Source organism: Carcharhinus amblyrhynchos, chromosome 15 (genome assembly GCF_965287045.1).
Source record: "Carcharhinus amblyrhynchos chromosome 15, sCarAmb.v2.hapA, whole genome shotgun sequence".
NCBI classification, from domain to species: Eukaryota; Metazoa; Chordata; class Chondrichthyes; order Carcharhiniformes; family Carcharhinidae; genus Carcharhinus; species Carcharhinus amblyrhynchos.
Genome location: NC_137338.1, coordinates 54,061,782 through 54,077,358, shown reverse-complemented (window position 1 = coordinate 54,077,358; position 15,577 = coordinate 54,061,782). Strand labels below are relative to the sequence as shown.

At 43.6% G+C, this 15,577-nt stretch overlaps 1 protein-coding gene across 1 annotated transcript in view; it reads left to right on the top strand.

Annotated features, from left to right (window-relative positions):
* The window catches only part of LOC145353303 (cilia- and flagella-associated protein 47-like), a 495,401-nt gene that overhangs the window by 26,965 nt on the left and 452,859 nt on the right, over positions 1 to 15,577 (top strand). Inside the window, exons 9-11 of the mRNA XM_080203935.1 lie at positions 3,190 to 3,382; positions 4,715 to 4,937; positions 9,213 to 9,356. Of these exons, the coding sequence (XP_080060061.1) occupies positions 3,190 to 3,382; positions 4,715 to 4,937; positions 9,213 to 9,356 (560 nt within the window). The remainder of the gene's footprint in view (positions 1 to 3,189; positions 3,383 to 4,714; positions 4,938 to 9,212; positions 9,357 to 15,577) is intronic.

The window sequence follows — 15,577 nt, the reverse complement described above, 5'->3', positions numbered from 1 at the left end:
CAGTAGCAGGATTGTTGGCCTGTAAAGTTCATGGAAAACAATTATAATTTTGACCACCATGTGCAATTTCCTGGTTTTCTTGCTTGGAATGGGCTGAGATTTTGTAAGCCCATATAAAATGACCAACGTTGGGAAAGTTCATCCTGGTCTGAAAGCCCGTAATCTTAAAAGTAAATTGCAGTGTTTCCTGTTGTATGTAAAACTGTGGCATTTGTTTCATTTAATTTTTCCAAACGTAGAATGGTTACATAAGAGGGCTGTGATAGTGCAGCAGAGTGCAATACACTGTAGTTGAGCATGAGTTTGAGAGCGCAGAGCAGCAAGTAAGCACAGGTCAGAGACCGCAGAATGGGGTTGAACACGAGTCCAAACTTGTGTTCTGTGGTGGTGAAGCACGATTCCAAACTCATGTTGCAGCAGTTAGAGAACAGTAATTGAAGATCAGTGGTTGAGCTCTGGGAGTTGAAGAGTAAGGACATCTTTGTTGTCCTACTTTGTGCTTAATTTGTTTTGAATAAATAGTTCAATTATTTTCACCTGCCGAGTAAATGTAGAACTCCACAATTATTATAAAGGGCATTTGGCATACTGTATCTGTGTTGGTCATGTGTAAGGGTGATTCATCTAATCCCACATCCCTGTCTTTTGCTTGTTACCCTGCAATCATTCTTGCTTTGGATAGTTTAATTTTCCTTTGAAAGCCACAAGTGAATCTGCTTCCACCACACTCTCAGGTAGTGTGTTCCAGGTCTGAACAGCTTGTTGCATTAAAAAGGATTTTCCTCATGTCATCATTGTTTCTTTTGCCAGTCACCTTAAATGGGTGTCCTTTGGTTCTCAATCCTTCCATCAACGAGGATGGTTTCTCCCTATTGATTCTGCACAGAGCCCTCCTGATTTGAACCTGTCCATTAAATCTTCTTTCAGCCTTTTCTGCTCCAAGGTGAACAGACCCAGCTTTTCCAGCCTGCGTAAATAGTTTCTCATTCATTCCTGTGGAGTATTCTTGTGAATCTTCTGTGCATCTTCTCTACTGCCTTCACATCCTTTGCAATATCTTTCTCAATGTCTTTGCATTTTTGTCTGTGTCCTGTTGCTGTAAATTGCTGAGAGCTGCAATTTTATTGCGTAACTAAAAGAAACTGAGGGTGGAAATGGGATTTCACTTATATTTAGAATTGAAGGAGGCAGGAATATATCTGAGAGGGAGTTGGTAACAGCTGAGCCTCCAAGAGGAGAACTGTTACCTCAGCTGAGAATGTCATTCAAAGCAGAATTACCACTGTTATAAGAACATAAGAACATAAGAAATTGGAGCAGGAGTAGGCCATCTAGCCCTTCGAGCCTGCCCCGCCATTCAATAAGATCATGGCTGATCTGTCGTGGCTCAGTTCCACATTCCCGCCCTCTCCCCATAACCCTTAATCCCCTCTCTTATCAAAAACCCATCAACCCGCGTCTTAAAAATATTTAGCGAGGCAGCCTCCACCACTTCAACGGGCAGAGAATTCCAGAGATTCACCACCCTTTGAGTGAAGAAGTTCCTCCTCAACTCCGTTCTAAACTGCCCCCCCTTTATCTTGAGGCTGTGCCCCCTAGTCCTACTGTCTTTTTTGAGCGGGAAGAGTCTCTCCACCTCTATCCTATCCATCCCATTCATCATCTTATACGTCTCAATGAGATCTCCCCTCATTCTTCTAAACTCTAACGAGTACAAGCCTAGTTTATTCAGCCTCTCCTCATAGCTCAACCCCCTCAACTCCGGTATCAGCCTAGTAAACCTCCTCTGCACTCCCTCCAAGGCCAAAATATCTTTGTGCAGGTGCGGCGCCCAAAACTGCACACAGTACTCCAGCTGCGGCCTCACCAATGCCCTATACAGCTGCAGCAAGACCTCCCTACTTTTATATTCAATCCCCCTCGCTATGAAGGCCAGCATCCCATTCGCCTTCCTGACCACCTGCAAGCTGGGTTTTTGCGACTCATGCACAAGGACCCCGAGGTCCCTCTGCACCGTCGCCTGCTGCAGTTTTTCGCCACGTAAGTAATAGTCCTTCCTACAATTTTTCCTACCAAAGTGGACCACCTCACACTTGCCAACATTAAATTCCATTTGCCATTTCCTGGCCCATTTGCCCAGCCTATCTAGATCCTTCTGCAGACTCTCCACACCCTCCGCGCAATTTGCCGTTCCCCCAATCTTGGTGTCATCAGCAAATTTCGACACCCTACACTCGGTTCCCTCCTCCAGATCATCTATATAAATGGTAAAAAGCTGAGGCCCCAGCACCGACCCCTGGGGCACTCCACTAGTCACCATCCGCCAATCCGAATAGCACCCGTTGACCCCCACTCTCTGCCTCCTATTTGACAACCAACTTGTTATACTGGAGAAGTCTGTCTTTGCTTCCCATGATTCAAGATGAAGGCAATCACAGAGTTGTGTGATTTTAGCTCGACGTTCATTCCACATTTACTGTAGAGATAGCTTTGCCAGTGGTTGTGAAGATACCACCAGATTGTTCCAAGGTGCCAAAAGTGATAAAGTGACACCTACCAAATAAATCAGTTGGCAGTGCAGTGGTGCATCCATTATGTAGGAGAAGCATTGCTTGTCAGTGCAAACTCATTAGTCATTTTTCCATGGAAGTTCACCAGCTGTGTGATGGGTAGAAGATCTTCTGAAAATGCATAATTTGTACCAACTTCATTCACAAACATAAAGGGCCTCTAAATGCATGTTGCGACCATATGCAGCAAGTGACAAGTGAATTCCTGCTATTTTGTTCTCTCAGTGCCTTTATTTTATGCCAAGGCAGTAGGCAACCAATATTTGAAAGAAAAAAGGGGCAGAATTGATGACTTATTCAAAGCCCGCACTTATGATCTTCTAGAGGGAGATGAGAAGCAGTGGCATTAGAGGAGTTGGGATCAGACATGATGGGTTTGCTAGCAGTGATGAGGTTGTGGGGGTTTAGGAGCTGAGGTCCAGAGTTGTTGAAATTTCCTTCAATTAGAAGCAGGGTGAGAAAATTATATGTGAGCAATTGCAGATGAGCAAAACCCAGGTTACTGGAATTGTATATGCATGATAATTGCTAGCTTGCTTTCATGCTAAAGATATTGATTTAATTAAGTCAAAGCTATTTTATGCAAATGTAATTCTTTTTCTTTATCTCTTTCAAACAGGATATTATCATCTGCTTTGCAGCTCAGCAACTTGGCATTTTCAAAGTAAATCAAATAATAGAGTTTTTTGGATTTGTATTGCTTCCAGACGCTCCAATAACGTTGAAGATGCAGTCATTCCATAAAATAAAAGTCCCGCTGCAAGCTGTTTGCAAATTCAGCATGAAGAAACCAGAATCAAAATCGATTCCTCGTAAGTTTACAGCGTATTATTAAAATGTTGTGGATAATTTACAAATGCGCTGAAATGAGGATAATTTTACAGCTTATGTACTCCTAGAAGGAGACTTTACTTATTGAAAACACAACTAATCAGTATAGGGGTAATGCCTCAAATCTCAAGTTCCACCACCATTCATTGGGATCATGGTCGATCTGTATCCTGACTGCATTTACTTCTCTTAGCCCCATACCTTTATGAATTGATGAAGGGAAATCTATCAATCTCAAATTTAAATGTATTAATTGAGCTCAGGTCTATTGTTTTTGTGGGAGGTAATTTTTGCCTGAAGAAATGTTTCTTAAATCCCCCTCCCTCTCTGGTGGGAAAATCATTGTCACAGTCGTGGAATCACATAGGATGGGACAGTTATGAATAATTAAATTTAAATACATTTTAATGAAAGGATAAGAGTGAACTATGGTGTGAAATTAAAATCTTCTTTGGCTTGTTTTGTTTCTTGGTCATGAACGATACAGGCTTCTGTAGAAGTTGTGAAGAATTGCCCAACAATGTTTTGTGCATTATTATTTTGTGGCTACATACCTTCCATTCTAATATTTTCTACTGATGCTATTGTGAAGTACATATAAATATTTAAGCGATAATGAAATCTGTTAAAGGCATGACATGATCTGCTAAACTGTCTCATTGTTCTGATTATGACAATTGTTATATGTTTTAGGATTTAAGGCTATTAGCAATTGTACTGCAATTGATTTTTGATGCAAAGTGGGTACATGGAGCAATGATAGGGGTTGCTAGGCAAGTGTACAATTATTCACTGGTCTAAGTTTCAGGCCACTAATAGTGTAATATTTAAAGTGCAAAGCTTTATTTATATGCCACAAGTCCACTTTCCAACACAGAATGGGAGTAAAGAGGTAAAAAACATCAAGGAAAACTGCCAATAAGCTATGTTTGGGTGGCCCTTTGCTGCCCACTGCCTTCCTGATATGTGACATGTTGCAAGTTTTGGGGGGTCCCACAGAAGGGAAGGGTCAGGGAAGGCACATAATTCTGCTGGGAGTGTTAGGTGGAATTGCAGAATTAATGTGGAAACTCCTCCGGCATACGACCCATTCAGAATTTTGTGGGGCTTTGTTCAAAGGCAGGGCTCTGTTCTGCTTTGCTTTCTGCAACTGCACTGAGCAGTCTGCTCTATAGCTACCTGAATGAGGTGAAGATGTTGGGCCTTGGATGTTCTTTCTTTCATTCAGAATTACAATTTGGTTTTGCATGAAAACAATATAGAACCTAATTTAGATTTTGTTGAATAAATGCATACTTGTGTTTTGCTTTTAGAGATAACTGCTGCAGTCACCAAAGAACCTGAATTGTTGGCGCAGGAGACAACTGACAAAGTAATCAAACATAGTCATTCATACCCTGTTGCACTCCCGCACGGCTGCGTAAGCATGGCCGATAATCAAAACACAAACAGAAGTTTGGAAGACAATGCACTGGTTTCAATTTCTGATGGCAAATCTGGAAGTATCAGATCCTGTAACAGAAAACAAAAATCCATGTGAGTACTGAATAAAAGAAAGCTTATAATAATATTGTGTGTCTGAAGTGCAGTCATTGCCGTAACCGCAGGCATCCAATTTGTTCACCGTAAGCAGACATCAAATAAATCATCAAATAATTGTTGAGGGATGAATATTGGGTGAAGTATCAGGTAGGCTGGGTGAACACCATGGTTGCTCTTTGAATAATGCCATGGTACTTTTTACATCTCCTTGTAAAGGTAGATAAGAACATAAGAAATAGGAGCAGGAGAAGGCCATCTAGCCCTTCGAGCCTGCCCCGCCATTCAATAAGATCATGGCTGATCCCGCCCTCTCCCCATAACCCATAATCCCCTTGCCTATCAAAAACCTATCAACCCGCGTCTTAAATATATTTAGCGAGGCAGCCTCCATCACTTCAACGGGCAGAGAATTCCAGAGATTCACTACCCTTTGAGTGAAGTAGTTCCTCCTCAACTCTGTTCTAAACTGCCCCCCCTTTATCTTGAGTCTGTGCCCTCTAGTCCTACTGTCCTTTCTGAGCGGGAAGAGCCTCTCCACCTCTATCCTATCCATCCCATTCATCATCTTATATGTCTCAATGAGATCTCCCCTCATTCTTCTAAACTCTAACGAGTACAAGCCTAGTTTATTCAGCCTCTCCTCATAGTTCAACCCCCTCAACTCCGGTATCAGCCTAGTAAACCTCCTCTGCACTCCCTCCAAGGCCAAAATATCTTTGTGCAGGTGCGGCGCCCAAAACTGCACACAGTACTCCAGCTGCGGCCTCACCAATGCCCTATACAGCTGCAGCAAGACCTCCCTACTTTTATATTCAATCCCCCATGCCATGAAGGCCAGCATCCCATTAGCCTTCCTGACCACCTGCTGCACCTGCAGGCTGGGTTTTTGCAACTCATGCACAAGGACCCCGAGGTCCCGAGATAATGTCTTAGATTAATGTCTCATCTGAAAGACAATGGGTGGACTCCCACCTGTGGTGGATTTTGTGGTGGGCTTGAGTAGAGAATCTAGCGGGAGTGCACCCAGCTCCAGCAGGTGGCACTGCCTGGGGATCATGGCCAAGGGAAGCCTAAGCATGGACTGATGAGTGAGGAGGGGAGACCCAACCAGTAGAGGTAACTCATCAGACCAAGGGTTTATTGTCAAAGATTGTCCTACCAACGAATGAGTGAGAGACAATGGCAAACATGCCATGTTTATCCCGAGACCTTGTATATAACATATGCCACATTCTTCCTGAAGACTGCACTACATGGGATTGAAAGCTTCCCCCTGCCGGTGACTTTGAAGATGATGGCAGCACTCAATTTCTTTGCCTCTGAGTTTTTCCAAAGACCAGCAGGGGATCTATGCAGCATCTCTGAGTCCACAACACACAAGTGATCTCTTTTATGCGTCAATGTTCTTTACAGGAAGGCACACCATTATGTCAGATTTGTTCTGGACGAAAATAGCAAGATTCAAAGATTCACCAGCTTTGCAGCTATCTCAGGGTTCTCAAATGTGCAGGGTGCAATAAAATGCACCTATGTGGCTATATGCCTTCCATGGCATCATCTCCTAAGTGCCACTGATGTGTGACCATCACAAGCCACAGTGTGTGTACCTTATCCTGGGAGTTGCTATGACTCCTATACCTTAAGTCTCTTCCAGGTACTTGGGATTTTCAATGGCCAGAACATCTGTAAGAATGACTTCTGGGGATAAGGGCTATCCATTTCAACACTGACTGATGATAGTGCATTGCCTTCAAACATGTGCAGAGGAGAGGTACAGCACTACTCAGCTCCACAGAGCAGACAAGAGGACTTAGGAAGATGCGATTCAGATCCCTGGACTGCTCAGGTATTTCTCTGCAATACCAACATAGAGGGTTTCCTTCATGATCATAGTTTGCTGTGGCCTTCACTATCTACAAAGAGCTGAGTCCTTTGCTATAGAGGGGGACCTGGAAGAGGATGAAAGCTCAGTGGAAGATGAAGAGGCACAGGAAGCTGAGGGACAGTTTGAACTCAGATGCCATGGAGGAAGGAAGATGTGGGAGACATGCTTATGAGATTTTAATAGCTGACAGGTTCCAGGAGGAGTAAAGTTAAGTGAGCTCATCTGGACACATTTTCCCTAGCCCTCCAAGTCAATACCTGTCATCCCAGGTGCTAGCTGAACTATCACTGAGAGGATGGTTCCTGCATTTCATGACTTGTGCGTTCTGATCTCATGACTTGCTAGGATTTGATCTGTACCCTCCCTAGCAGTGCTCAGCCTTTTACAGAGTGCTGATGCACTCTAATTGGCCAGCCAGTGTGAAATTGCGCTCTGGGCCAACTGTGAACGGGAACTTGTTTTGCATCGGTTTCTGGGCCCACTGTGTGTATGCACCCGATGGGCAAAAATTAAGGCTTTCTACTCCTTATCAGATTCCTCCATTGTTCACGCTAGTCTGCTAAGTGATGCTCAAATTGCTGCCTGATCTTCCACTGCCTCCCTTTGCATCTCCAGCTTTGAGTTGGCAGTTGCTTCATTCACCTAACTAGGACTCAACAGATGGTTGGCCTCCAGCAGCTGTGAGCGTCGGAGACCTGGGCTGCCCCTGCCTCCAACTGCGGTGGGACGTGCAAGTGTGATGCTTTCCAGAAAGTGACCCCGAGTCTAATCTAGAGCTAACACCAGTGTCTGGCTCTGTGCTGGTGGAGATTGTGGGCGAGCGCTGTGATGGAGCTTCGCGAACGTCCTTGACCTCGGTCGTGCTTTGAGGGTTCTGAATGGTGCTGGGATACCTGGATGACTTGATCTGCTGGTGCCTAGAAAAAAGAAAGTAGAGCTTTAATGGATGAGCTTAAGGTATTTCAGAGTACATGTGACTCATTGTGATTGTTAGGATTTGATGAAGTAATGGAGCTGTTACCTGTATTAGGTTGTTGGGAGATGCCAATCTCCCCTTTCCCACCGGAGCTATCTCTATGCCCGCCAGCCAGGTCAACTTTAGCTCCCTCAAATTCAGTGAGGGTAAGGATCATGGCCTCCCCTGGACGGGGCTCTTCCATGTTTGTTGTGTGCAAGATTGACCTGTATGAGAATTAAAGAAAGAGGGGATCGAACAGAGGTTGAATGCAATGCACGAAGCCTAAAAGATCTGTAGCCTCTTCAGTTGACAACTTTCTTTACAAAGATATGTTTGGATTTTCCCATTTTTACCACTGATTTTGGGATGGTATTCCAGCAGACAGGAACAGGAAATAGTTTCCTTGCTTGCTCTTAACTGATAGGTCCACTCAAAAGTCTGATGGCAGTAGGGAAGTCGGTTGGTACATGACCTCAGATTTTTGTATCGTTTCCCCAACTGAAGAAGGTGGAAGAGAGTATGTCCAGGGTGCATGGGTTCTTGATTATGATGTCTGCTTTTTAAGTTGTCAGCCAGTTGACCTACATCACCACTTCTTCAGACCGAAGAGAGGCACTGCCACTTTGAAATGCCTACCAAAAACCAGCAAGTGTGGGAAGGTTCTTTGTTCAGCAGTAAGCGGCGACGCCATCTTGGAAGCCTGTCATTTCTTAAAGCCGTAGACAAATTTTTAAAAATCTTCAAAAATCTGCTTTATTATAATTTCAGAACTTTGCAAAGTTTTTCAAAACAATGAATCGCTTTGAAAAACAAATGATCTATTTTATAAGCGAACACCAACCTATACACAAGGTCCCACAAACAGCAAATGAATGAATGGATACAGTGGCTGGTATTGTATGACCTCACTCTGGTGAGGCTTGTAAAATCTTGCCCGAAGTCAACGGCGAATTTGTTTCTGCGAGCCGTGCTTGCTCTGATTCCGGGGTGGGCGTGGTGGTAAAATTCCAGCTGCTAGCATCTGCCAATTGGTGAACCAGACTGGTTCTTTATGAAGTTATTGTCTGTTTGTTATGTGCTTCATGTGATATTTTTTATTTATGTTGTCTAAAATTTAATATTGAATCCAGCTGCCATATTCAACTGACTGCACAGTCGTCAACACCAAATTGGTTTGAACCTGACTTATTGTAAGATATGTTGTGAATTTGGTAAATAGCTTTATTCATGGACAACTGTTGCTTGTGAGAAAGATAACACATCAATATGATAAAACCAACATGAACTTTTGACAGACCTAAACTTTTCATTAATTGTTGTTTATTACCTTGACCTTGATGATAGCTAACAGTCTTTTAATCATTCCCCTGCATTATTGCATGCTAATATTAACAGATGCACTGCAATTTTTATTAATTTTTCTCAGTAAAGGAAAGAAGCTTTACACTTATGTGGATCCGGAGTACACTTACAATGATGAGGAGGTTGCAGCAATGCAAGCACACAAAAAATATTATGAAAATTTTATTCGGCATCTAAGGATGCGTCGCTTGTTAAAGCAGGATCGCAGGTAAACCAAGGATATACTCATGTGTTGCTTTGGCAAAACTGGAAAGAAATGGAAGCTTAAATGATACCTTATATTTATTTTATCCTGGGATTTGGACATTGCTAGACATACTGGGGTGGCATGGGGGGCCTATGATTGGCATACTGCTTCACAGCGCCAGGGGCCTTGGTTCAATTTTGGGCTTAGGTGACTGTGTGGCGTTTGTACGTTCTCCTTGTGTCTGCGTGGATTTCCTCTAGGTGCTCTGGTTTCCTCCCACTGTTCCAAAATGTGCAGTTCAGGTGGGTCAGCCACAGTAAATGCGTGGAGTTAAAATTCTACAGTGCAGAAGGAGACCATTCGGCCCATCATGTCTGCACCACCAACAATCCCACCCAGGCCCTATCCTCATACCTCATACACTTACCCTAGCTCGTCCCCCTGATACTAAGGGGCAATTTAGCATGGCCACTCCACCTAACATGCACATCATTGGACTGTGGGAGGAAATACCAGGAAGAAACCCACACAGACACAGGGAGAATGTGCAAACTCCACACACACAGTGACCCATGCTGGGAGTTATGGGGATAGTATGCGTGGAGAGGTGGGTTCTGGGTAAGATTTTCTTTGGAGACCTGGTGCAGGCTTGATGGGCTGAATAACTGGTTTCTGCACTGTAGGGATTCTATGGATATTTTCAGATTACCTCCTGTTCCAGTAATTGTGCAGAATAACGATTTTGGAGGATAACATTGCTTTATTTTTAACAATTTCAACAACTTTACCATCGAGCAAAACACATATTCAATCATGGAAAGATGTAAAAGAATGTATAAGAAATTAATTGCCATTTATCTCAAGGTGATAGCTTAATCTTTTGATGCAGAAAAAATAATATTTGTCCTTGGATGGTGGATAGAACTTGTACCGATTTGAACTGATGTAGCATTGTGCAGACAGTTTTGGCTATGCAGTAATGTACAAATAACTGCTAGTCAAGAGCCTCTTACATCCTCACGTGAGGTCGGAATTACCCTTCGTGAGTATTTGCATTGCTGTGAATAGTGGGATTCTGAACACTTGAATCCCAAGTTGATGTCACTTTGATTTAACTCATGAGGTTGCCTGCAACTGCGCTGCAAGGATAACAACTCACTTGTTTCTTTTTCTTCGTCCCTTTCCAATTAACGCGGAGCGAAAGTAGAGTTCTGATAAACGGTCCTTTAGTGAAAATAACATTTTGGATCATTCTCCATCTAAAATTTGCATATGTTTCTTGTTTTGAAAGAGAGGGGGACAATATCAATAGAGAGGGAACCATTTATATCTGCTGCCTTGGGGCAGGCAGCTAAGTAGAATGATCAGGCTTTCACTGATTAGACATGTTTTGTCCTTAACAAATCCATGCTGGCTTTCCTTTTATATATGAATCAATACCTTTCAAAATGAAAGCTTATCCTATCTCTGATAATGGTTCCACCTTTGATGTTAGGCTGCAGTTTTCTGGTTTGTTCCTTTCTCCATTCTTAAAGTCTTAGGTAGTCCCTTGGAATCGAGGGTGACTTGCTTCCACACTGAAAAGGAGTTCTCAGGTGACTGAGGAGTCCAGTGTACGACTTACAGTCTCTCTCACAGGTAGTGGCTGGAGGTGCAGGTGGGTGAAGTATTCACGTTGCCATGTGCTTCTTTCACTGTTGATGCTTGGCTTCAGCGTGCTGTCAGTAATGAAACTTGAGGTGTTCAGCCCCTTCCCAAATGTTTTTCCTCCACTTCAGGTGATCTTCGGCCAGGGATTCCCAGGTCTTGGTGGGATGTTGCAGTTTTTCAAGGAGGCTTTGGGGAAGTCCTTGAAGTGTTTCCTCAGCCCTCCTGGAGCTCACTTGCTGTGTCAAAGTGAGTAAAGTGCTTGTTTCAGGGTCTCATGTCAGGCATGTGGACAATGTGGCCATTCAGTGGAGCTGATCGAGTGTGGTCAATGCTTCGATGCTGGGGATGTTGGCCTGAGATTGCTCACCTATCCTGCCAATAGATTTACAGGATGTCGAGTAGGCAGTACTAGTGGAACTTTGCCAGTGTTTTGAGGTACCTGGTGTACATAATCCATGTCTATGAATCAAATAGGAAGGTGGGTATAATTTCTGCTCTGTAGACCATGAGTTTGGTGCCAGGTCTGAGGCCCTGACACCAAATACTCTCTTCCTCAGGTGAACAAAGGCTGAATTGGCATACTGAAGGTGGTGTTGAATCTCATCATCAATGTCTGCCCTTGCTGACAGTAGGCATCCAAGATATGGAAAATGGTCCAAGGCATCATTGTGGATTTTGATAACTAGCGGAAGCGCTTTGCAACGGGAACAGATTGGTAGGGGATCTTTGCCTTGTTGATGTTTAGTGTAAACCCATGCTCTCATTCGCTTTGGTAAAACTTCTAATGATGGCTTGGATCTCAGCCTCAGAGAGTGCGTAAACACAATCATCATTTGCATACTGTGGTTCAATAACAGAGGGAGGAACAATTGGCAGAAGTTTTACAGATTGCTGTTTGTTCTGTAGTTTAGATTCCCTCCAGTGGGGAACATCCTGAGGGTGAGGTGAAACATTGCAACAAGGAAAATCGAGCAGAGCATCGATGCATTGACACAGCCTTGCTCAATCCCAGTCCGAACATGACTGGGTCTGTGGTGGATCTATTGGTCAGGATCATTGCTTGCATGTCATTGTGTAGCAGGTGGAGAATGGTGACCAACCTTTGGGGACAGACAAAATGGAGGAAAATGCTCCATAATGCTTCACTGTTAACATTGTTGAAGGCCTTACGAGATCAAAGAAGCAACGTATAAGGGTTGGTTCTGTTCCCTGCACAGTGAACATAATGTCCATTGTGTCCCGTAGTGGGTGGGATCTGCATTGTGACTCTGGGAGGAACTATTCAGCCACAGGGAGAAGGTGATTAAGGAGGATTCTTGTGATGACCTTCTCTACGGCGACAGCAGGGAAATCCCTCTTAAGTTACTGCAGTCAGACTTGTCACCTGTTGAAAATGGTCATGATTATGGCATCTCTGAGATCTCCTGGTATGTTCTCCTCCTCTAGATTAAGGAAATGAGGTCATATATTCGCGCACATTGTTCTTCTCCGCCATGGTTTAGTGCTTCAGTGAGGGATCCATTGGCTCCTGATGCCATGCTGAAGAGCGCTTAAACAATAGCAACCTTCTCGTTCTCCTCTGGCTTCAGTTTTGTTTCCAATGAGGATTAAAAGTTTGTGGCCTCTCCTTTGCTCCCTACCATTCCACCTGGATTAGATCATTGATGATGATAATCTTTTGAAGTACAGCGTCTCTATTAATATCCTGGCCATTAACTTCCCTTTTCTCTCTTCATATAACTTCCTTTGTGAAATACTTGTGAAGTCATTTTATCCATGGCTTCAGCTGCTACATGACAATTTCCTTTTGGATCCTTAATAGACCGCCTTCTTCCCTAGATGACTGCTTACTGTTTATGGGAGAGAAATTGGGCTCTGTGGCACCCATTTTTCTTTAATGATGCAGGGGCCTCTAATGTTGGAAATTATGCCTGATCTAAACTTCTGCGAGGAAGTGGCTCCAGACATGGTCTTGGCAAAGGGGTTTGTGTGCAAATGGATATTGACCGCCACTAACATGTAGAGGAGCAGGTTATGATTATCAGTCAGCGAGAATTGCTGATTTTATGCCTCTGCTGCCATTTCCAAATGCTACACTCAAACCTTCACCCTTGCACAGCTTGACATAACGTTAAATGACATGAAGGACCTTCATTGATAACCAAGTTTTTTAAAAGAGATTATGACTGAAATCTGCCAACTGCTGCAGCCACCACTGTAACCTCAAATCAGGGCAAGGACAGCACTGGCTGTGGCAGTCAAGATAACTCTTAATCTGTGTCTGGTTCCTTCTAGGCTGCTGCAGGAGATGGAAGCTGACCGCATTAGGGAAGTCACCAAGGCTGTTTATAGACACAGACAGTTTCATCTCATTTCTCTTGCTGAGGATGAACAGTGCAAGCACATGGTTTGCATTGATTGCAGGCTTTGCCATGGTGTGTGCTAATGTCCTTTAGAGAAGGAAATTTGTTGTCTTTATTGGTCTGGTTTTCATGTGATTAAAGGCTCGTAACAATGTGGTTCATTCTTAACTGCCTTCTGAAATGACCTAACACTCAATTTTATCAAACTACTATTGTTCTGACTAACTTTTACTGGTGAAGGTGATTATCCTTCATGAGTCTGAAGATGGTTAATGATTCAGGTTTGAGACCTGCAGACATTTGTCATGTAAGGAACTTGTTGCCACATGAGATATCTGGTCATATGTTTCAGTTCAGGTGTGACATGTTTTATTCTCTGCCCTTGCCTTTCCTTTTTTTGTCTTCATCGGGTCTCATACATAGAAGGATCCTCCCATGGAAACTACTGCTATCTAATTCGATCCAAGGTCTCTCAAGAGTTAATGTCGTTGCAATTGTTTATGGTGTCATTCAGAACACCCTTGAAACAACAAGAGGGGAAAGACTTTCTCAGCCTTGACCTCATCCATCTACCTGTTGCTGATGCATCTATCCATGACAGAATAGGCAGCTTAATCCTGGCATCTGTGAGGAATTGTGGGCCAGTTACCATGCCAATCATCAGCAAGTGACAATGGGGTTGTTGACAGTGTTATCAAGCAGCACATACTCAGAAATAATCTGGTAGTTGAGACTCAGTTTGGGTTCTGCCTGAACCACTTAGTAAGAAGTCTCACAACACCAGGCTAAAGTCCAACAGGTTTATTTGGCAGCAAATGCCACTAGCTTTCGGAGCGCTGCTCCTTTGTCAGCTGCGTGGGAGTTCTGTTCACAAACAGGGCAGAAAAGGACACAAACTCAAATTACAGAATAATGGTTGGAATGCGAGTCTTTACAGCTAATCAAGTCTTAAAGGTATAGACAATGTAAGTGGAGAGAGCGTTAAGCACAAGTTAAAGAGATGGATATTGTCTCCACATAGGACAGTTAGTGAGAATTTGCAAGTCCAGGCAAGTTGTGGGCATTACAGATAGTGTGACATGAACCCAAGATCCCGGTTGAGGCCGTCCTCATGTGTGCGGAACTTGGCTGTCAGTCTCTGCTCAGCGACTCTGCGCTGTCATGTGTCATGAAGGCTGCCTTGGAGAATGCTTACCCGAAGATCAAAGGCCGAATGCCCATGACTGCTGAAGTGTTCCCCAGCAGGAAGAGAACAGTCAAGACCCAGGCAAGACTGTTCTCTTCCTGTTGGGGAACGCTTTAGCGGTCATGGGCATTCGGCCTCTGATCTTCGGGTAAGCATTCTCCAGGGCGGCCTTCACGACACATGACAGCGCAGAGTCACTGAGCAGAGACTGATAGCCAAGTTCCGCACACATGAGGACGGCCTCAACCGGGATCTTGGGTTCATGTCGCACTATCTGTAACTACCTCGACTTGCCTGGACTTGCAAATTCTCACTAACTGTCCTGCCTGGAGACAATACACATCTCTTTAACCTGTGCTTAATGCTCTCCTCACTCACATTGTCTATACCTTTTAAGACTTAATTAACTGTAAAGACTTGCATTCCAATCATTATTCAGTAAATTGAGTTTGTGAACAGAACTCCCACTTACCTGACGAAGGAGCAGCACTCCAAAAGCTAGTGGCAATTGCTACCAAATAAAATTGTTGGACTTTATGCTGGTGTTGTGAGACTCCTTGCTGTGTTTACCCCTGTCCAATGCTGACATCTCCACATCTTGAACCACTTAATGCCAGACCTCATTAGAGCCCTGACCCTAACATAGACAAAGAGTTTAATTCCAGAGGTGAGTTGAGAGTGACTGTGCTTGACATCAAGGTAGTAATTGACTGAGTGTGGCATACCAATAAAATTGAGGCCATCAGGGAAATTTCACAGTAGCTTCATTGCAGTGTTAATGTAAGCCTTTATTGTGACTAATAAATAAATTTTATTTTATTTCATTTTTATTTCACACTGACTGACATCATAATCTGTCTCCTCTATGTGCTGGTGGCAGATGACACAAACCACTTTGCCAAGACCATGTCTGGAGCCACTTCCTCTCAAAAGCTTAGATCAGGCACTATTTCCAGGAGCACTTCACTGGTTGGAATCATACTCAAAACATTGGAGGATAACTATTATTGTTGGAGGCCAATCATCTCAGTCCCAGGATATCA